The sequence below is a fragment of the Aethalodelphis obliquidens genome, unplaced genomic scaffold (assembly GCF_003676395.1).
Source record: "Aethalodelphis obliquidens isolate GAN/ISIS:26980383/991018 unplaced genomic scaffold, ASM367639v1 scaffold38, whole genome shotgun sequence".
Taxonomy (NCBI): domain Eukaryota; kingdom Metazoa; phylum Chordata; class Mammalia; order Artiodactyla; family Delphinidae; genus Aethalodelphis; species Aethalodelphis obliquidens.
The window spans coordinates 17,976,498-17,998,279 of NW_020837982.1; the positions used below are offsets into that span (position 1 = coordinate 17,976,498).

Below are 21,782 nucleotides of genomic sequence, written 5' to 3' on the forward strand. Positions count from 1 at the left end.
TATATATATAATGAATTTGTGATATATATATAAAATGAATTTGTGTATATATATATAATGAATATGTGTGTATATATATATATATATATATATATATATATATTATTTTATTTTATTTATTTTTTTCCTGCGTCTGTCTGCGGAGAGGGCCTGGAAGCAATGACACCTCCGTACTGATGAGCACACCCAACACCAGCTGAATCCTGGGTTCTAAACACCGTCCTCCACTAAAAATACCATCTTCCACCCCTCAGAGATGCCTGGTTCCAGGGCTGGGACAGAAGTCCTGGAAGAGCAGGAACCTACCGTCAGAGAGATGGGAAGAGCTCAGAGAATGGTGGGGATGTGTCAGAAGGACAAGGGGACATCTCGAAGGGGGGTCCCACTGGCCAAATCTGGGACAATGTAAGCATCAAGATTAAATAATAATAGTAATAGAGCATAATCCATTGACTAAAATCTGAAAGCATGATGTAACCCTATTGATATAAATGAAGAAGAAAAACTCTTTTTTTTTTTTTACAGAAAAAACCGAATCTGACTTCACGCTGATTCATCCAATTCCCGTCCAACAACACAGGGCTCTTCCTCGCCTTCCTGTTCCAGGTCCAGGTCTCCCTCCTTCCCTGGAGAGAACCCTGGTTCCAAACAGCTTTGCTGTATTTAGTCGTTTATGGTGTTTCCCACGATACTCACACACCTGTCCCAGAATTGCCACACTGATTCCACTGCCCATAGCAAACCTTAGCAAAGGTCAAGATTATTTTCAGTCCTTGTTGACCTTAGGATTGCCATCCCGCTGAAGGTGCCCGGTGTTTAAATCAGAAGAGACATCTTCTGAACTGGGCTTTGATGGATGAATAGGAGTCTCCTGGGAAGTGAAAGGGGAAGAGAGCACCAGGCAGAGGGCCTCACATGTGGAAAGGCTGGAGGACGAAATGGACATGTGGGGTGTCCCTCGGCCGTGGCTGGAGCCCGTGTTTGTTCAGACAGTAGGGGAGTAACAAAGGATGAGTCTGGAGAACTGGGGGTGGGGGTAGCGGCTTGGAAGGGCCCTGGTTGTCAGGCAAGGAGCGTGGGGTCGATGCAGCAGGCAGTGGGAAGTCACAGGAGGCATCAGAGCTTAGAAATGGTGGAGGGGGGCTTCCCTGGTGGCGCAGTGATTGAGAGTCCGCCTGCCGATGCAGGGGACGCAGGTTCGTGCCCCGGTCTGGGAAGATCCCACATGCCGCGAAGCGGCTGGGCCCGTGGGCCCGTGGGCCCGTGGGGCCATGGCCGCTGAGCCTGCGCGTCCAGAGCCTGTGCTCCGCAACGCGAGAGGCCACAATAGCGGGAGGCCACAACTGGGAGAGGCCCGCGTACCGCAAAAAAAAAAAAAAAAAAAAGAAATGGTGGAGGGGACATCGGCAAATGAGGGGGCGTGGCTGGGACCGCAAGACACAGTGTCTGAGCTGGGGATGGCTTTGCAGCGTTTCTGCTCTGGGTCCTCAGTTTTTAATCATCTGTAATGTGGGTGCAGGAGGAGGACCCACTCCCAGGGCTGCCCGGGGACTCCCTGGGGTCTGAGGTGGGCCTGCGGCTCACACGCCCTGTTCCGGGACATCTCTGCTTCCTGTTTCTCCTGTCAGGGGAAGTCTCGGTCTCAGCTTCAAAAGCACAAACACGCTCTCAAAACAAAGGAAGACGGTCCTCGACTGCAGAGGAAGCAGGAAGCTACTGGCCCTGCTCAGAGCCCGGCTGCCGGGGCTCGGGGACGGCGGCATGGAGTCCGTGGCTCTGTACAGCTTCCAGGCCACAGAGAGCGATGAGCTGGCCTTCAACAAGGGGGACACACTCAAGGTAGGGTGGCCAGAGCCGGCTCAGCTGGCCTCGCATGGGATGGGGGGGGGTGCTTAAAACCAGGGCCCGGACAGCCCCCCAAACAGAGTCCAGTCTCTGGAGGAAGACGGGCCCGGCTTCTCCAGTTATCAAGTCTGTGACTCCGGACAATCCACCTCCACCCTCTGAGCCTCAGTTTCCCCATCTGAGAAACGGGGAGATAGTTAGTGATCCCTCCTTTGGGGGCCGTGGTGAGGGTTCAAGGAGACATCAGCCTAGAGCCTGGCAGGGGTTGAGTCAACACCGTTTCCTAGGAAAGAATTTGAAAAAACAGCTGGGGACAGAGAGAGAGAGGAAGAGGCAGAGACGGATGCAGAGGGACAGAGAGAGGGTCTTGGGAATGAAGTACACACACTAACCTATTGGGGCTAAAACAACTATGATTAGGGGTCCAGACGAGCTTCCCTGCAGGTGAGAAAGGGGAAGATAAGCCTCAACACCGCTCAGGTCCCTTGCGTGGCCTCTGGAGGAACACACGCCTTCCAGGGCGACCCAGGCAGATGGGCTCCCGGGCTCTGTCTCTCAGGAAATGTCCCTGCTTTCAAGGCTGCATCTGGAAGCAGAGCTCAGGGCCCTGACTTGGGAGGGGCCGTGCCACAGGTCGGGCGCCGGAGCTGCCACCAAGTCACGCTCAGGAAGCCCCTGCCCTGCCCTGGGCCTCGGTCTCTGCACCGGCACGGTGGGCGTGAGGCTTCCAGTCCGAGCCGGGGCCCAGGAAGGGACAGAGCCCCGGGCCCGAGCTCAGCGGTGCGCATCTAAGCTGCTGAGGCCCCATTGCACAGGTGGTTAAATGAGGCACAGGCAGGCGCCACAGCTCGCCTGGTGTGGGGTCAGAGGTGAACCCCTGTCCTTTGACCCTGGCACCTGCATCGGAACCCCGTGACACTGAACAGCTGGGCTAGGTCAGGAGGTGGGCGATTCCTAGAAGAACCACATCTTTTTGAGGATGTCCCCCTTTCTCTGTGCTGGGATGCCAGCCCTGGGCCCCCCCGAGTGGCTGGTGGGGGGACCTGTGGACGTGTGGCCAGCGGGGGATGGGGCAGGCTTGACACCAGCACCACCGGCTAGGGCACGAGACTCGAGATCCAGGTCTGTTTCCGAGGCCTCGTTTGCCGAACCGAGAGCAGCTTGGAGTCTCTAGTTCCAGAGTTTGGGGCTTGAGAGGCCGTGGAACGGTGGGGAGCTTGGAATGGGATGACCGGTGGGTTCTACCTGAGGTTCAGAGGGATGAACCAGGGTGGGGGAGTAGATCCGTGGGGTCCTCCAAGGCAAGTGTTGTAAAGACAGTGACACCCCCGCTTCCCTCCTCGATGCCTGTGCTCACCCCTGCCCACCCAAGATGGGCCACGTTTCCCACTGAGCTTTGATAGAGCGTTGGCTGACTCCTGCTGTGTTTGCTTCTAACCGAGACTCCTGAGGGCAGGGACATAAAACAGTGCCTGGCACAGGGCAGGCCCTCAGCAAGACACGGGGGTGTCGAAGGAATGAAGGAAGGAAGGAAGGAGATGTTAGCCGAGACCCTGGCTAAGACCCCAATGGGATCTGCTCCTAGTGTCCGTGGAGACCCAGGAGGGGACTTTCAAGGAATGACAGGCCGCCAGAGGGGCTGCTTTTTCCTTCCTTCATTCAACAAACCCTTGTCAAGGCCTCAAGCACCTGCTCAGCAACAGGCATTGTCCTAAGTGCTGAGGACACAGCAGTGGACGAAGCCCAGTCCCTGCCCTCCCGGAGCGGACCTTCCAGAGGGTGCGTGCTGTCAGGAGGTGACAAATGGGTGGAAGAAATCACCTGGGGAGATGGAATGGAGAGGGTGGGTGGGAGGGAGGGGCAGAGGGACAGCTTTAGATGGCGGGGGCAGGGGTGGTGGTCAGGGCAGTCTCTCAAAAGAGATGACACCTGAGCTCAGAGTGGAAGGACCCAGCCATGCAAAGAGCTGGGGGAGGAGAGTGGATGGAGAGAATGCAGCAGGTGGGGCTGTGGGGCGTGGGTGAGTTTGCAGTGTGGACTCACCCTAGCTACCTGTCCAGGGGTGGCACAAAATATCACACACCCTCTAAGAATGCTCTTTGGGGAGGGGGGCGTTTAACGACGTAAAAATGCTCGTGAAGCAACGTTAAGTGGCAAAAAAGCAGAATGCAAAGGAACGTGCACAGAGATAATCAATAATAATCGATAGATAGTAGTTTTAGGGATGGGAAACTGACATTCATGCGTTGGCTTTGTGCCTAGAAAAAAACACCAGAAAGAATGTCTTGAGGAGCTGGCGGTCACTCCTGGGAGGCATGTGTGAGCAGATCACGCTTCCTTGTTCACACGTCTGCCTCCCCTCACAGGACAGAGATGAGCAAGTGATCCTTCCAGGGCCAGACGTGGAGTTAGGGTCCTTCCTCTCACAGCTGTACAGGTGCCGGGTCAAAGCGTGTCTTGATTTAAGATTTTTCTTTTAATTTAAAAAAATATTAAAAATGTTTGGCCATGCTGCACGGTATGCAGGATCTCAGTTCCCCAGCCAGGTATTGAACCCATGCCCTCTGCAGTGGAAGCTTGGAGTCCTAACCACTGGACCCCGCAGGAAGTCCCTGATTTAAGAGTTTCATGGAGTTTTTTGCACTAAATTTTAAATAGACTATTTTTAAAAGTTAATTAATTAATTTTTGGTTCCGCTGGGTCTTCGTTGCTGCACGCAGGCTTTCTCTAGTTGCGGCGAGCGGGGGCTACTCTTCATTGCAGTGTGCGGGCTTCTCATTGCGGTGGCTTCTCCTGTTGCGGAGGACGGGCTGTAGATGCGCGGGCTTCAGTAGTTGTGGCACGTGGGCTCAGTAGTTGTGGCTCGCGGGCTCTACAGCGCAGGCTCAGTAGTTGTGGTGCACGGGCTTAGTTGTTCCACGGCATGTGGGATCTTCCCGGACCAGGGCTCAAACCCGTGTCCCCTGCATTGGTAGGCGGATTCTTAACCACTGTGCCACCAGGGAAGTCCCTAAATAGACTCTTTTTAAAACAGTTTGAAATGTACAGAAAAATCGAGAAGATGGTACAGAGGAATTCCAATCTGACACCCTGCCGCCCCTTCCCACCGCCCACACACACTCACTCGCACACCCTTGGTAACATTTTATATTATTAACCTGGTACATTTGTTACATTAATGGAGCAATATGGATACATTATTATTAACTAACGACCATATTCAGAAATTTTGATTTTTTAAGATATTCCTTTAAAATATTCTTTATCTTGATTCCTGACTTTTTTGGAGCTCTCTTAAAGTTTGTACCCAAAGTGCCTCACCCATCCCACGCTAGTCCAGGGTCTCATTTCTGTAACCATAAAAACGTGGCTGCGATGTCACCCTGTGTCCCCTTGCCCTCCCCCGGGCCGGGGACAGCGGGTGGGGCTGGTGGCTGAGCTCCACGACCTGTCCCTTCGTGAGCATGTTTCCTGCGTGCTGGCTGTGGGCCAGGCCTGTCCCAGCCCAGCAGTGACCGGCGGACACGCAGATCCCAGCCTCTGGGAGCCGGCAACGATGCTACTCTTCCAGTCTGAGCTCTGCTCTTAGACGAAAGCCCGGTGGCACGTGGACCCACTCTGGACAAGGGGCCCCAAATGTCACTTCCCTGGAACAAAGCCCCCCTCGCCGACAGGCAGGCGTTTCTGGGTGCACAGGACCCCGCTGCTCCCCACTGGAGGAGAGATGTGGGTGGTGGCTTCACCTCCACCTCTTCACGCACAGCCTGGCCCCCAGGACCCAGACTCGGGGAGCCCACGGCCTCTTGGCATTTCCCCGGTGGTGGCCGGTGCACCTCAGGCCCAACCCAGCCACCCTGAGCTTCCCCACCTCCTCTCGCACCTGTTGCACAGCAGCTGACGGTCACGACCGCCTGCCCGCACTCAGGCCCAGAGCCTGGGGTTGTCTCAGCTGCTTCCTCTCTGTCTTGTGTATCTCGCCTGTCAGCCGCTCTGCCAAAACCTACCCCGGATCTGACCACGTCTCAGCAGCCCCAGTCCAGGCCCCGTTCACCGCTCACCTGGGCCTGCTCTTCACAGACCCCTTGTTCCCCCCTGTCCCGGAGCACAAGACCTTCAAGCTCTCACCCTCCCCATTCAACTCACAGCACTGCCCTCCCACCCGCAGACACGGGCCTCCTTTCCGTTCCAGGACAGAGCTTGCTCCCACCTTAGGGCCTTGGCACTGGCTGTTCCCCCTGCCTTGGACACGGTTTCCCACATCTTCTCATGTCTCATTCCTTCCTGTAATTTGGGCCTCAGCTCATGTGCCACCTCCTCAGAGAGGCCTTTCTTGCCCACCCCCACCTGTCCCCTGTTGACAGTCCCCCTGCCCCCAACCAGGCATCTTCCTTCTATGTCATCCTGACGTATATTTTCAGACCACAGAGCAGAACATTAAATTACCTTGTTTACTTGTGTCCTTCCTGTTTCTTGTCTGCCTCTGCCCACTAAAATGTGACCTCCTGCTTCCTGCTGTATCACTGGGCTGGGCACAGCGCCTGGCACGCAGGAGGTGCTCCGTGGCCGCACTGGCCAGGGGACGGTGGCACAAGACAGCACCCTGGAGAAGGGCACTGCAGGGGCAAAGCAGGGGCAGGCCGAGGTGTGAGCTTCACTAGGGAAGGTCGGGAATTCCCATGTCTCAGAGGGTCTGGGGGCTTTGAACAATGTCAACAACAAGAATTCAGCTAATACAACCAATCAGAACATTTCTGGGTCTTTCCCTGGAGTGGAGGTGACAGGAACACAAAACCAAAACAAAACTGGGATAGATTAGATACGTCACATCCACATGTCCACACAGGATTTTGCAGGTCACAAAACACTGCCATGTGCCATGTAGGCCGTAGATGTGCCCATTTTACAGATGTGGAAACTGATGCCAGGGCTGTGGAGAGAGTCAGCGGCAGGCAGAGTGGTCTAGAGCCCGAGGCCCCCAAGAATCTTCACTGAGTCTGTGACCCGCAGGCCCTAATTTTCTCATTAAGTTGGGGGAGTTTTTTGTTTTGTTTAGTTTTCAGCAAAAGTTATCCTGAGTCAGCCACCTGCTTCCGGCTTTCCCTGGGGACGCGGGTCTGGCCCAGACTGCGGGGGGGGGGGGGGGGGGGGGGGGGGGGGGGGGGGGGGGGGGGGGGGCAGGAAGGAGGGGCTCAAGGGACCTGGCAGACAGACAAGGGAGGGGCCAGGCCTGGGCCCAGGGGGCAAATCTCAGCTCCTCTGGGTAAAACCAAACCACCTGAGTTGCTGTCCCAGCCTTTGCTCCCAGGGTGCTCCCTGCTTGGGCTGCGGATCTGCGTCTGACTTTTTGTCTCAACCAATATCCCCACTGGGGTTGACCTGACGTGGGGACCTGTTCTGGGACTTAGGGGAGAGATGACCCCCGGGTTGGGGTCCAGAGACAATGTGGGAGGAGGCACAGGGTAAAGACCGGGGCGGGGGGGGCCCGGTCCTAAGACCCCTGCCGTGTGGCCCTGCTCCCCTCCCGTCTGGGCCTGTGTCCTCCTCTGTGAAGTAGGCGGCCTCGGGGGCTGGTGTGAGAAGGGGTGACACATGGCGAGCCTGCCCAGGGAGTGGGGAGGGAGCCCAAGCGTCCCACTCGCCCGCCCGTAGCGGCCCCCCCACCCCGCTCAGGTTTCGGTTCCCCTCGGCCCACCTGCGAGGCGAGGGGGTGTCTGCGACCCGAGCAGCCAGGCCTCGGCCCCGCCGCAGCGCAGAGGCCTCTCGTTCGCTCCCCGGTGTCTGAAGCCCCCGTCTGACCATCAGCCCTGAGCTCAGACGTGAAGCTTGTAGATGCAAGTGACCCCCGTGACCACCGCTCGGCGGGGCCTCCGCAGACCTACCCCCGACCCCCGGCTCTGTGCCTCGTATCAACTGCTGTGGGCCCCCCATGCTCAGGGCCACAGCTCAGGGACTGAGGGGCCCCGGATCTGTCCCCCAGCACCCGGGGGTCTGGGTGGCACGACCTGAGAGTCACGCTCCAGCTCCCCCCGTAAGCTCAAGCCACCGACCAAATTCTCCTCTGTGACCCCCGGACCGTGGAGTCACCCTGCGACCTCGCTCTCCTCCGGGAGGTGGGCCCCAGGGCTGGTGTGGGCCTTCAGCAGGGGACAGCTGTCCCTCCTAGGTGACCAGGTGACCGTGTCTCTCCCGCCCGCAGATTTTGAACATGGAAGACGACCAGAACTGGTACAAGGCCGAGCTCCGGGGTGCAGAGGGGTTCGTCCCCAAGAACTACATCCACGTCAAGCCCCACCCGTGAGTGGCAGGCCCCACCCCCGTATGTCCGCAGGGACCCCCTCACCCCCGGCCCTGAAGCCAAACGTCCACACCCAGCCTGGCCCAGGCTGAGCTGAGCTGCCTGCAAGTCCGCAGCCCGGCCTCCCGCCATCTGTCCGGGGACCCCCGTCTCTTCCCCAAGCAGAGGTGGAGGACAGAGATGTTAGGACTTGTCCCAAGTGGTGGCAGTCGGGGCCAGCCCAGGCCACGACACTAGGACCTGGGATACCGGAGCGCATCCCGGTAGGGGCCCTGGATAGGACAGGGCGCTGGGTGCTCAGCCAGCGGGGCCCCTGGCTGCTGTGTGGCCTCAGGCAGACCCCTGCTCTCTCTGTTCCTCAGTTTCCCTACCTGCAACACAAGGAGGGCCAAGGCTCCTCTAAGAGGCCGACTCAGCCCTGTGCCGGGGTGGGGAGGGAGGGGCCGTGGAGGGGCAGGAAGGCGGCAGACCTGTGGGCAGGGGAGCTGACATGGGCCGAGCAGAGTCTGGGACACGGCGGAGAGGGAGTCACGAGGAGCCCAGGTATCCTTGGGCTTAGGACCGGCTGTCCCAGGGAAGCCCCTGTCAGGCTTCCAGTGCTGAAAGCCCTGTTCTCAGCCCCAGAACAGGCCTAAGTGGCCAAGAATCTGGGAGAAACCAAATGGATGTTCACAGTGGTGGCTGAAGTAGCCCCAAGTCACAGTCGCTCGCTCAGTCATTCACCCAACACCGGCCACTGCCCGAGGGGACTCACCTGGGCGACGCTGGGGACACGCGATGAGATGCTGGGGTCAGAGCAGTTGCGTCCTGTGGGAGAGACAGGACATAAAGAAACTATGACAAGGGAAGGCGGTCAGCATCGAGATAATTAACCAGGGAGGGCTTCTCAGAAGAGGTGGCAACAAGTGAGGTTTTGAAGCATGTGTGTAGGAGTTAGCTAATGAGAAAAAGAGAAGGGCATTCCTGGGAGCGGGAACAACGAGAACCCCTGGCAGTGGGACCAGCAGGAGGGCCTCAAACGCCCGGCGGAGGGTGGTGGGAGCCATGGAGGCATTTGAGCCGGGTGGGGAGTAGAACTCCTGCAGAGGTGAAGGCAGGTCAGGGCCCGTGTGTGGCTGTGGGGTGGACGGGAGGGAGGTGCAGGGCCAGGATGGGGCCTGGAGGTCATTTCCTCTTTACCTGTCTTCGAGTTATTTCCAAAGCTGCCACCACCTCGGACTTCCTGTGTTGGGCAAGGGCCCGACCCACCCAGGTCCCCTGCCTGGGCTCCAGGCCCGCAGGGTCCCTCTGGGCTGTGTGACCTCGGGCAGGGGCCTGTCCTCCAGCCTTAAAGACTTTCTCTCATAAAGGGAGAGAGACAGCGAGAACCCGGCCAGGGCCAGGCCAGCGGAGGACACGGGGGGAGCGGGAGCCTCCAGGTGGAGGCTGTGGCCCGGTGAAGGCCAGGAGGTTGGGAGGTAGGAGGCCGCTGAGAAGCCTAAGCAGAGGCTTCTGTTTGCTCAGGAGGAAAGAAGAGCTGATAGATTTTGGGGCCATGCCTGTCGGGGCAACGCTGGTGGTTCAGGCAAGCCTCCGCCAGGGCAGCTGGGAACCACGGAGGGTTCCAGTGTCCGATGGCCCGGGGCTCCCTGGGGCTGGCTCTGGCCACGTGAGTCTGGGACAGAGTGGGGATGGGGGTCAGGCCGCATGCTCACCTGCCTGAGGCCGTGCCCAGATTTGATCTGGTGAGGAAGGGTCTTCCCTTGGTTAGCATCCTTGGCTAACCTCAGCCCCTGCCCTGGCCCCGAAATAGCAGTGGGGAAAGTCCAGCTCTGTGCCTGACTCAGCCCGTTGGGCTCCAGGGTGTGGGGCGGGGGCAGGGCAGGGGTCCCAGGGGGCCTCGTGTCTACACCAGGCCTCTCCTTCCCTGAGCTCCACCATCACCTCCGCCTGCCCAGGGAGCCCACGGAGGGGGGCCGTGAGCCTCACGGGCAGGGGTCACCGAGGCACCTGACGCAGCCGCGTGGCCGGTGGGCGTTGAGGAGGGCTTCCTGGAGGACGGCTTCCTGGAGGCCGGCTTCCTGGAGGCCGGCTTCCTGGAGGAGGGCGTGGTCTGCTGGGCCTGGAAAGTAGAGTAGAAGTTTGCTGGGAGGGCCGCAGACAGGCTAATGGGTGACACGTGGGCGGAGTTCACAGCAGCAGCGGTGAACACCTGCAGGCGGCAGCGCCCTCCTCCTCCCAAGGGCCCTGCGAGCTGGGTGCTCTCGTCAAGGTCTAGTGGGCAAGGAGGTGGCGGCACAGAGAGGTTGAGTGGCTTGTCCGGGGTCACACAGCTGGCAAGAGGCAGAGTGAGATCTGCCGCCAGTGCTGTGGGCCCCGGCTGTGCTCACTGGGAGGGGATGGGGGAACTGTAAGAGCAGCTGGGGGAGGGGGTGGGCTGGGGGAGAGTCGGAGGCCAGAGAATTGCGGAGCAACTTTTGGGGATCCCTGCCCTTCCCTGGGCCTCAATTTCCACATCATTAAAGTGGGGACCAAGCGAGGTGTGCACGCGCGGAGCCAGCTGTGCTCTGGGGCGTCGGGAGTGCTGCTTTTCCGGCACCCTGTCCCCGGGCCACCGAGGACCTGGTCGGGGCAGGGCGGGCCTCCTCGAGGCTGCGGTTGCAAAATCCTTTGAGGGTGACAGCCGCCCACACGCTGATGCCTCCTGTGGAGTTCTGTGGGTTCTTTGGAAACTCCCACGCAGGGCCCTGTTGGACCCCTGCTCCTGTGGCAGCCCTGCACCTGGGGCCTGCTGGGGGCTCCCCGGAGGAACGCCCTTCCGGGGCCCCCTGAGCTCAGCCTCCGGCTTGGAGGCCTCATCCGGGACTCCCAGACTCCAGAGACCCAGGCTGAGCTCTTGGAGGTTCCCTGGAGCCCCGCCTTCGGCCCCCACCTCCACTGCCTCCCCTCCACCCGCCCAGAGATGGGCCCAGCGTCCCCCCCATTTTGGGGGCCAGCGATGGGCTAGAACCTCACTTCTGGGTGGGGGGGGCTCTGAGACACCATGTAAGGACCAGGACTTTATTTCGGACTGGAAAGCGGGCAGAGAGGGAGCCGGTGGCACTGCCACTACTGGCGGCCCCGGGCAACGGGCTCTCCCTGTGGCCAGAACCAGGGAGCCGGCACCCGAGCTGCGTGTTTGTCCTCCTGCCCCCCGTCATCACCTGAGAACATCCGGGGGCCCAACCTGCCCCGCACACAGGCCAGTCACATTAGTAAAAAGCCCTCGGAGGAACTGCAAGGGCTCACACGTGGCTGGCGGGTGGGGTTCCCGGCAGGACCCGGTCTGTGTGCACCTGAGCCTCTGTGCTGGGCCTGGAGGGCTCGCTGTCAACATCCTGATACAACAGGAAAAGTTCTGCCTCACATCCGCCCAGGGCCACGCTCAGACTCAGGAAGCTCGGTTGAAGGAGGGAAGGGAAATTGTACAGGGAAGGGAGGCTCCGGTGGCCCTCGGGGCACCAAGGTCCCACCGGGAGACTCCACCTGCTCTGGGCCTCAGTTGCCCCACTAAGGGACTGGGCTCAAATCCGGGGGCCAAGAAGCCAGCCAGAGACCACCTGGACCCTCCGAGGGTGGGCGAGCCCCAAAGAGCACAGTGGGCAGGGCTGGAAGAGAAGCTGGATCCCAGCCTCTCACCCCCAGGCCCTGCCAGACCCTCAGCATTTACAAGGCACCTTCTGTATACCCAGTTCTGTTTGGTCAGAAAGAGAAGGGACTTGAACCTGTGAGAAAAAGTCCAGGTGGCCTCAGGCTGTACATCTGTGAAACGGGTACAGGGAGAGACCCTTCCTCATCAGATCAAAGCTGCTATGTTTTTTTTGGGGGGGGGTCATCTTTTAAAATATTTTTTTTCTTTTAAGAATCTGAAATGGAAAAGCCCAGCTGGGGTTGGCTGGGTTGGGGTTCACCGAGGTGTGTGTTTGCCTGGTGTGGTGGGAAATGCTTGGGCTCAGGAGCCAGAATGCTGGGACTGGGCCCAACTCCTGCCTTTCACAGCGCATGACCTTGGCCTCCCTGGGTAAAGTGGGTGCCGTTGTATTTCCTGTGTCTCGGGACTGCTGTGAGGACCTGGCAGTGTTGGGTGGCTGGCATAGGGGCAGGGTAACCTGGCCTCCCCCCGCCTCACCTGCCCCCTCTCTGCAGGTGGTACTCGGGCAGGATTTCCCGGCAGCTGGCAGAAGAAATTCTGATGAAGCGGAACCACCCGGGAGCGTTCCTGATCCGGGAGAGCGAGAGCTCCCCAGGGGAGTTCTCTGTCTCTGTGAAGTGAGTTCTGACCCAGGGTGTGTGGAGGAGGGTGGCCAGGGACAGGCCTGCGGGGTGTGGAGGGAACGACAAATGCCTGGAAGCAGGCGACCCTCTGGGGGTCGGGGATGATGCAGACCCCAGGGTGTGGCCCGGAGCAGGAGGGCTCCACGCGGCTTGGGCTGGCTGTGAGGCCTCGAGCGCCGGGCTGAAGGCTCCGCCATTGTTCTACAGCAGCAAGTCACCGGGGGAGATTGATGTGGTGGGGCTGGGGGTGGGAGAGCAGCAGGGCACCCGGGGCAGGTGTCCAGGATGTGCTCCAGACAGGGTTCCCCTGTGTGCTACATAGTGGACAGGATGGACCCTGGGGCCAGGCTGCTTGGGTTCAGATTCTGGCTCTGCCATTTCCTGACTGTGTGACTTTGGGCAAGTCCCTTAACTTCTCTGTGCCTGTTTCCTCACATGTAAAATGGGTTATTGCAAAGACTATATGAGTCATTTAGAGCCATTAGAGTAGTGGCTGGCACGGAAGCAGGGTGGCAGCCTCTGGGCAGCTCAGGACCCAATCCCAAAGGTCACAATCGGGCAGTGGAGGAATCCAGGCTGGAAGGAAGGGGCAGGAACCAGGGTCGGGGGTAAAGGGGTCAGGGCCCCAGCTGGTCTCTGTCCTTCCTACTCCCAGCGCCTGGAACAGTAGGATCTAAGTGCAGCAATTCAAGGAATTGTCACTGAGCTACATGCCACGTGCCAGGCTGGGAAATGACAGTGAAAAAAAACAAAGTTGCTGCCCTTTGGGGTTTATGTCTTAGTGGGGGAGGCAGACTGAACACATGAAAAAAGGAGACAAATGAATATAGCAGGAGCCAGTGGGCAGGGATCTGAACCTGGCGGTGGAGGCCGCCTGGGGCCCAGGAGTGAGGATCCGGAAGGAGAGGCTTCCAGGCAGAGGGAACAGAAATTGCAAAGACCCTGGGGTGGGAATGCGCCTGGGATGAGTGGGGCAGAGCCAGCAACGGGGGGTCACAGCCAGAGAGATGGGCCTGACAGGTCCCGATGGGAAACCCCAGGGCAACAGGGCCCTGCAGAGGGTCAGCCCAGATGGCTCAACCTTTGGGGGTGTGTGTGTGCAGGACAGGAGAGGAGTCCCCGAGGGAGCAGGGGCCCGGGGTCTCCATGACACCCGACTGAGGGAAGTTCAGTGGCAGCAGACACTCCACAGGGTGGAGGAGGTGACATCTGAGCTGGGCCCCGAAGCATGAGTAGGAGTTTGGTGCACAAAGAGGGGAGAGGGGATGCCAGGCCCAGGGAGGAGCATGTGCAAAGACCCAGAGGTGGGGCAGAGAGAGGTGGGCTTGGACAGCAAGGCATTTGTCTGACCAGGAGGGGAGACAGGCAGTTCTGCGGAGCCAGCACCAATGCTACCTTGGGAAGGGGTGTGGGAGTGTCCCTCTGAGAAATCCCAGCACATGCCCCCTCCCCGCCACACCCCAGGCATCCTGGCCAAGCCCCTCCCCCAGCTCAGAACCGGAACCTTGGGCCCCAGGGCTGTGGTGTGCTCACAGGACCACCAGGTGGCGCCCTCCAGCCTCGGTTTCGTCCCCCGGGGCCGGGACCGGGTCCCGCCCCGACTCTGGTCCATCGTCTCTTACGGGGGGGGCCTTTCAGGGCCCTTGGAGGGCCACTGGGCAGGGATCAGAGCAGGAAACAGACTCAGGGCAGCTAGGAGGGGGGCTTCTGAGCAAGAATCTCAGCTCTGGTACTTCTCCTGTATAACCCTGGGCAAGGTACCCCAGCCTGCTTCCTCGTCTGTAAAATGAACATCTATGTAAGGTGCTTAGTGTGACGCTGGCACACGGTGAGTCCTCCCCAAATGCCAGCTATGTAATAATCATCATCATGTTGACCCTCCCAGGGCCACACCGCGCCTCCTGGCCCACGCCCCAGGGTCCCAGGCTCTTAGCAAAGGGCCAGTGGCCACATGGGGGCGGGGAGCCCGTTTCTCGCCCTGGCCTTGCCCTGGACCTGCTGCGTAACCTCAGCAGATCCCGTCCCCGTCAGCTGTGACGTCCTCATCTGCAACGTGGAGCTAGTAGCCCTGGACATCATGAAGACCAGTGACCCGATGGCCACCCTTCTGGGTGACGGTCACGCAGATCCGTGTGTGAGAGCATTTCCGCCCTGCGCTCCTGGGGACTCTGACCGCGTAGGCGTGGCGTCTCCTGCACGCTCATAAAGCCGTCGGAGGTGGGGTTCACGGGCCTTGTTCTGCCTCACGGAGTGATGGTGGCCACTGCTGGCTGCCCTTTACGAGTTTCCAGGGGGCTTCCCCCTGCACCTCTGGGAGCACGTCTGAGCTGGTGGCCAGTGGGCCGGGGCAGGGGCGCACTGCCTGGGCTGTGTTACTTTTGCCCCGCACTCTGATCCGGGCTGCCGTGGGCTTCTGTGTCAGAAATGATGGTTTGCTCCCAAGTGAGATGTTTTACTTCTTTTCAGGCCAGGGGTGCCCTGGAGTCAATGATGTGTTTGCTCTGCTGCCCTGGTCGCTGAGCCCCTCCTGTGCGCCAGGCCCTGTGCCTGGCGCTGGGGATTCAACCACCAGCAAATCGGACGAAGCTCCCTGTCCTTTAGGCGCTCACGTTCCACTGGGGTGACTGACGATTTTATACATGTATGTATGTATGTATGCATATATGTACATATATATAATTTTCTAAATGATTAGTAAAATATATAAAATCTTTGAAGATGATAAAGGCTCTTGGGAAAATGAAGCAGGAAAGAATGGGGGGGGCACAATTTTATGCCCTCAAAGACAGGGAGGAAGTGACCCTGGAAGCCCAGTGTGCAGGTAAGGAAACAAAAGCTCAGAGACGTGCAGTAACTTGCCCAAGGTCACACAGCCAGAAAACAGCGGAGCTAGAGCCCACCGACCCTCTGTGACCTGAAAGACCAGGTCTACCATTCCACTCTTCTTCCCTGAGGCCTAAAGACCCAGGGGGAGTCTGTCTCCACCGGCAGTCCCAAGGTCAGTTTGATTCCATCTCACGTTGGCTGCTGGAGAGGGAATCCACCCCCTCCCTTTTCACAGACGGGAAAACTGAGTCTAGAGAAGGGCCACCCCTAACGGAGATCACCTAGCGGGCAGTTAGCACCCTGGCCTCCACCCCGGGGATCCACAGGCCCTGATTGGGGGTGGGGGTGCGGTGCTGGGGCTCCTGACCTTACCCCGGCCTTGTTTATCCTCCCTGGGCTGCCGCTGCCACTCTCACCTCTGCTGCTGCCGCCACCAAGCCGGAAGAACCTGCTGGGCAGGACCGGTGGCTGCTAGCATCAGGCCTGAGTTCATCCTTGGGGTCTTCCGACAGCCCAGGAGCCAGGCCCAGCCCTCAGCCCCCTGGGTAGGTGGGCATGGGGGTCACAGATAGAGACAAACACACCCATGGCGGCTCAGACAGGGATGTACACGTCCGGTCCCTCCCACAGAGCAGGGAGAGACACATGCACACACCCCAGGCTCTGCCCACTGTGGTGCACCAGCTCCAGGTGCCCCCTCTTCTGGCCGCGCCCGGGCCAGCCCACCGCCCCATGACCCGGGTCTGCCCTTCCCTCCAGCTCAGGAGGGTTCACCCCGCAGGGCCATCCTCCTTGCTCAGGGGCCATCTGGACTCAGACTCGGGCCTGGGGAGGCAGGAGACAGGCTAGCTGGGAGAGGGAGAGACTGCCCAAGTGCTGGGTCCTCGGGCCTGTCACATGGAGGCGGGTCACTGGTCAGGCCAGGGGCTGGCGCAGCAGGACGGCCACACCCGCTCACAGATGCGGCAGCCCAGCTGGGCCCCGTTCTCCCACTAAGAGCCACGCACAGGCTGGGGGGCTGGACCACAAGAGCATCCCAGGTTTGAGAATCTGCCGATTGTCAGGTTGCAAGGTTCTAGAACTCCTGGGTCCCTTGCCCCCTTCCCAGGTCTCGCCCCCTGACCTGGGTGTGATCAGGGAATGCTCCGTTCTGGGTGACCTTCTGGGTAAGATAAGCTTTTGAAGATAAACTTCAAACACCAAAGTGTTCAGGGTTGTGCTCATTTGGGGCTGAGATCTTTTCAAACCTCCCACACTCTCGTCCGCCTCTAACCCAGAGGACGGGAGCCGCCCGCACCCCGGGCTCCTTCTCGGGGCCGGCACGGAGTCAGGGCCCTCTGCCTCCCAGAATACGGTCCAGGGACCGGAAGAACCCTGAGCCCGCCGGAACAGGGCACTAGGGAGTCCCAGGCTCGGGGGCGGCCCCCAGGGCCGAGGCTGCAGCAGGCCAGATGGGGCGGGAGGCACCTGCCTGCCTGGCCATCCTCCTCCCATCCCGGGACGTGGACACGCGCATCCCACAGCCAACACAGTGGCGGCTTAGCCATCTGGGAACAATGCTTGCTGATGGCACACGAGCAGCTTTGTCTCGGGCCGGGGGTGATGGCTGTGTCTGGTCACAGAGTCTCAGGCCTTCTCTGGCCTCAGTTCTGTGCGGAGAGCTTGCTGCCCTGAGAGTGGACACGTGTTAGAGGGGCTGGGACCGCAGCTCAGAGTCGGGAGGGGAGGGTCCAGGAACAGTGCAGCCCATGAGCACTGACCCCTCGGGCCCTGCTGCTTCGCGCCTAAGCCCAGCCTCTCCAGACTGGGCTAGAGTTGGGCCGCCTCCTGCCTCCCTGCCTCTGGGTGTCTGTGAGCAGCGGGTTACAGGCAGGCTGTACAAGGGGCCGAGGAAGCCAAGGAGTCCCCGGACTCTGACTGAGGGCACCTGAGGCAGCTTGCAGAGGTTGGGCCATTTTATGCGGGCCTTGAAGCATGAGTAGGAGTTTGATTCAAGTTTGGAAGAAATAGTGTATTTTTCAAGCCTGGAGGCGTGCTTGAAAGTGGAGAGAGAGGTTCTGTGTGGTTTGGATCCTTGACTTGGGCAGGGTGGGAGGATTCCTCCCTCCTCCCACCCCAGACACACACACAGAACAGAAGGTATTTACCTGGAATAAATCTCTATCTTAAATCTTGCATCTTAACCTTTAACAAGGCAGCACACCAGCCCCAGGGCTGATAGGTGGAGGGAATAAGCCACAGGCAGGGATGGGCAACTGGGGGGATGGACACCATACTCCTGTCCACGCCCTAGAAACTCTTGGACTGTGGGCCTGCAGGAACTCAGGCTGCCCCAAGCCTGCACAGCCCGTCCTGGCCTAGAACGTGCTGCGTGTTCCAGGCAGGTCCCTCTGCCCTGCTGGCCAGTCTGGGAGACACAGGCTATCCCCTCTGTTGGGCTGGAAGGCACTTGGTGGTGGTGGGGTGCAAGGCTGGGCAAAGGCTGGGAGAGGAGGCATCAGAGAGTATTTGAAGGAAACGAGGCTGGACGTGTCATCAGAGGCAGAACTTGAGACTGAGGTGTTAAGATTTTGCCCTGAGGGCAATGGGGAGCCATAGAAGGTTCTTGAGGTGGGGAGAGAATGTGGGGCAGGGAAGGACAGGAAGCATCCCACAGGCCTGAGCTCCTCTCACACCGGTGGCAGGATGGTCTTAGGACTCACCCCTCAAGGGACTGTAAGGGCTGGGAGGGGACAAGGTGGGGGAGGGAGAGGAGTGTTGAGGCTGGGGGACGTTGGAGAGAAGAGATGCTGGCTGACCACCTCTCTCAGAGAACCATTTAATGTTGCCAGTACACGAGCACTTCCCCAGAAGGAAGGTATTATGAGGAAACCGAGGTTCAGAGAAGTTAAGTGATTTGCTTTAGGTCACATAGCAAGAAAGTGGCCTGGTCCAAGGCCCACATCCTTTACTCCACACTCCACTCCCCGGTGGGGACTCACCGTGTCTTTCACGGAGCCGGTCAATGGGGCCTGGGACCCCCTCCCCCCGCTCCTCTCCTCCTGACTCCAAGCCTCGCCTGGAGAGAAAAAGGCCTGGTTGCGGGGGGCAGGGACAGGGGGAGGGCCCCAGCCGCCGTGGGCCCCTCTGAGGCGGTCTGTGTCCTCTCCCCTAGCTACGGGGACCAGGTGCAGCATTTCAAGGTGCTGCGTGAGGCCTCGGGGAAGTACTACCTGTGGGAGGAGAAGTTCAACTCTCTGAATGAGCTGGTCGCCTTCTACCGGACCAGAACCATCGCCAAGAAGCGGCAGGTCTTCCTGCGGGACGAGGAGCCCCTGGCCAAGGTGGGCGAGTGCGGCGGGCGGGCGAGGGGGCCTCTCCGCAGGGCCCCGACCCCCCTTCCCACGTGGCAGGAGGTGGGTCCAGCCCTGCTTCTAAGATTCCGCCCGGGCACTGCAGGGAGACAAGCAGGGCTGGGAAAGGGGAGGCGGGGAAGGCAGGGAAGGGGCAGGTGGAAACTCCCCGGGTAAACTGAGCCTGCTGGCTCTCAGCCAGGAGCGGTGCGTGGCGCCCAGTTGGTGCTCAGTGGTTGTCTGTTGACTGAGTGAAGGTACTGACACCGGCTGAGCCTCCTGGGAGCCTCCTGGCCCCACCTACAGGTAGGACACTGAGGTTCAGGGAGTGATGTGACCACCCAAGGCCACCTGCCGGGTGGGGTCCTGCTGGCTTCTGCTCCGTGGGGCACGGGGCGGTGTGAACGCTCGTGGGCAAGGTCCTGCCGGGTGCAGCGGGTCCGGCCGCCCCGGTCCCCATAATAACAGCCATTTGCCAGCCAGCGCTTTCGTCCAGGGGCCCCAGGGACCAGCTCTCACGCTCATTAGGGTGACGACACCAGCCAGTGGGCTTACTAGCCCCGACGTGCACTTTTACTTGGGAGGGGGTGTCGGCAAGGCTTGGGGCTGGAGGTCGGGACCCTGGACAGCCCAGTGAACTTGAACTCTGCGGAGGACGGTGGGCACGGCCGTGGCCAAGGCCTGGGGAGGAGGGGCTGCCGGGTCGCGGCTCCGGTCCTGCCTGTTCCTAGACTCCACCGCCTCGCCACGTGTGACCTTAGGGCCAGTTCATCCCTCACCTGGGCCTCAGTTTCCTCTCGGTCCGGTAGGGTGAACCCTGGGATCTGATATGTCGGGGAGTAAACAGTGTCTCAGGAGGAACCCCTGCCCCTGCCACTCACCCTCCGTCCCATCAGCGCACTCGGCCTGCTCTGCCCGGCCTGCCCCTGGGGGCCGGGCCAGCTCTAAGCTCAGTCTCAGGGACTCTTCGCTCCAGTCCCCGCTGGGCCTGCCTCTCAGACCTCCATCCCCTCCCGTCGCTGCCTGGGCCAGCTCTGCCCTTGGCAAGTGTGAGGGGGCCAGGATGGAGCTGGAGGCCGCCGGAGGGCTCCCCAACACCCACCACCTTGCTCTGGCCTGGCCCTGGGGTCACCGGCCCTGCAGGGCGACTCCAGAGCTGGCTCAGTCCCCTGGGACCCACGCCCCCTCTTCCTTCCTGGGCAGAGAACTGCTAATTAGCCTGTCCGTGACGCTATGGCCTGTGCCGGATAAGATTCCGCAGGCTTGGGGCAGAGAGCCTGGTGGGCAGGCCGGGCCGGGGCACTGGCTGTGATCCTCATGGTGATGCCAGCAGGGGGCCCTCGTCTAGCTGCCATCTGAAGGGGGGGCAGGGAACCAAGGCCCCCAGAGGGCAGGGACTCACCCAAGGTCACCTTGGGGCATAGATGGGACTGGAACCAGGCCTGAGAGAGGAAAGCAGTGTAAAGTGACATCCTTGCCCTCAAAGCCTGGCCACGGGCAACAGCAGTGAACTGCTCGTAGCTACACAGCACTTTATAGTTTATAAGGCCTGTTCCTGTGGTTCTAGGGCCTGGGGTCAAAAGTTATCACGGCTGCTGCAGAGTGTGGAGAGAGACCCCGAGACGGGCAGGGTCCTAACCAAAGTCCCACGCTGAGGCCCAGGACTCAGGTCCTTTGACCACTGGCCCTGTGGTCCCTACTGGGCCGCCAGGACACTGGCTGTGCCCTGCGTAGACACAGGGTCTGTGCCGCAGACATGCAGGGGGTGGGCAGCGGGAGGCCCACGGGCGGGGTGGCCGTCGTCTGGACCTGGATACAGAGCTGAGTTCGACCCCAGTTCTGCCCGAAAGACCCCTCTCCACCTGTGGGAAATCGCTTATCTTGGGGCCTCCGTGGGGACAGCCCAGCGGGGGCTCCTGAGGGGCCCCACTGACGGCTTCCTCTCCTCGCAGCCGCCCCGGGCCTGCTTTGCCCAGGCCCAGTTTGACTTCTCAGCCCAGGACCCCTCCCAGCTCAGCTTCCGCCGCGGTGACATCATTGAGGTCCTGGAGCGCCTTGACCCCTGCTGGTGGCGAGGCCGTCTCTGCGGGCGCATCGGCTTCTTCCCGCGGAGCTATGTCCAGCCGGTGCACCTGTGACCCAAGTGGGCCCAGGGGCAGAGCCAGTGGACCGGCCATCCACCGGGCACTGAGGCCCAGAGAGAGGACACGGGCACCCCCAGCCCAGGGCCTTGGACTGCAACGTAGGCCTCCTGACAGTCCAGCCGGCCTCCTGTGCTTCACGTCAACTGGGACGGGCCCAGCGCCCCGGAAAGACCGCCTCATTCAGGGGCCCTGGGCTAGGGGAGTTCCGGGGTCTCCGCCGGCCTCTTCCCATTGGCCATCAGCTGTGTGATGTCACAGGGTGGCCGGCAGGGCCCGCCCACTCCAAACACCAATGGCACCACCCCCAGGGAGGGCTGAGGACTCCTGGGTTCCACCCGCTGGGGGCTCAAGCCAAGGAACCACGGGCTGGGTGGGTGAGCACCCGCTGGGCCTGCCATCCCCTCCGTCCAAAAGCCCCACAGGCCGGCTACTGGGGAGGCGGCCAGGGCCCCGCACACCTGTGCCTGGACTTGCTGGACAGACTCGGAGACTTTGGGCTCCACCTGGGATCCAACGCCCCTGCCCACCACAGACACTTCGGGGGAGGCTGGAGGCCCTGAGGGAGGGTGGGCAAGGGTGAAAGAAACGGAGGCTGCTGCTCCTCCGCTGGCCCCGCGGGACGGACAAGCTCTGAGGGGCCAGCCCTGGACGTGGCCACCTGGGAGACATAGCTGCACCTGCTCTTACTTGTGCAGGCCCAGGTTCTACCCAGACCAGGGCCTCGGGAAGCGTGGGGGACTACAGCCCAGGTGGGGAGTTGTGGCCAGAGCTGGGCTCTGAGGGCCAGCGGCACCCAGAACGGGGCGGGCAGCCTCGGTGGAGCCCCGGCTTGAGGAAGGGCAGGGTGTCCACGGGGAAGGGGCCATCAGCGCGGTCCCAAGCAGGGGAGCCTGGGGCCCTCGGGGCGCAGGCAGACCGAGGGAGCTCGGAAGGGGCTCTGAATGCCAGGCCGGTGGTGGAGGGGCGGTGAGCAGGGAGAGGGCAGCAGGTGGGATGGGGCTGGAGCCAAGGGAGGGGCGGAGAGGGGCTCCCTCTGCCCAGCGCTGG

At 60.6% G+C, this 21,782-nt stretch overlaps 1 protein-coding gene across 1 annotated transcript; it reads left to right on the forward strand.

Annotated features, from left to right (window-relative positions):
- The first annotated feature begins 1,616 nt into the window (after positions 1 to 1,616).
- On the forward strand, positions 1,617 to 21,650 carry GRAP (GRB2 related adaptor protein). Its single transcript, XM_027131209.1, has 5 exons — positions 1,617 to 1,839; positions 8,042 to 8,139; positions 12,305 to 12,427; positions 18,414 to 18,582; positions 20,544 to 21,650. Exons 1-5 carry the CDS (start codon positions 1,762 to 1,764, stop codon positions 20,727 to 20,729), a joined length of 654 nt encoding a protein of 217 aa, XP_026987010.1. The 5' UTR covers positions 1,617 to 1,761; the 3' UTR covers positions 20,730 to 21,650.
- The last annotated feature ends 132 nt before the right edge of the window (positions 21,651 to 21,782 follow it).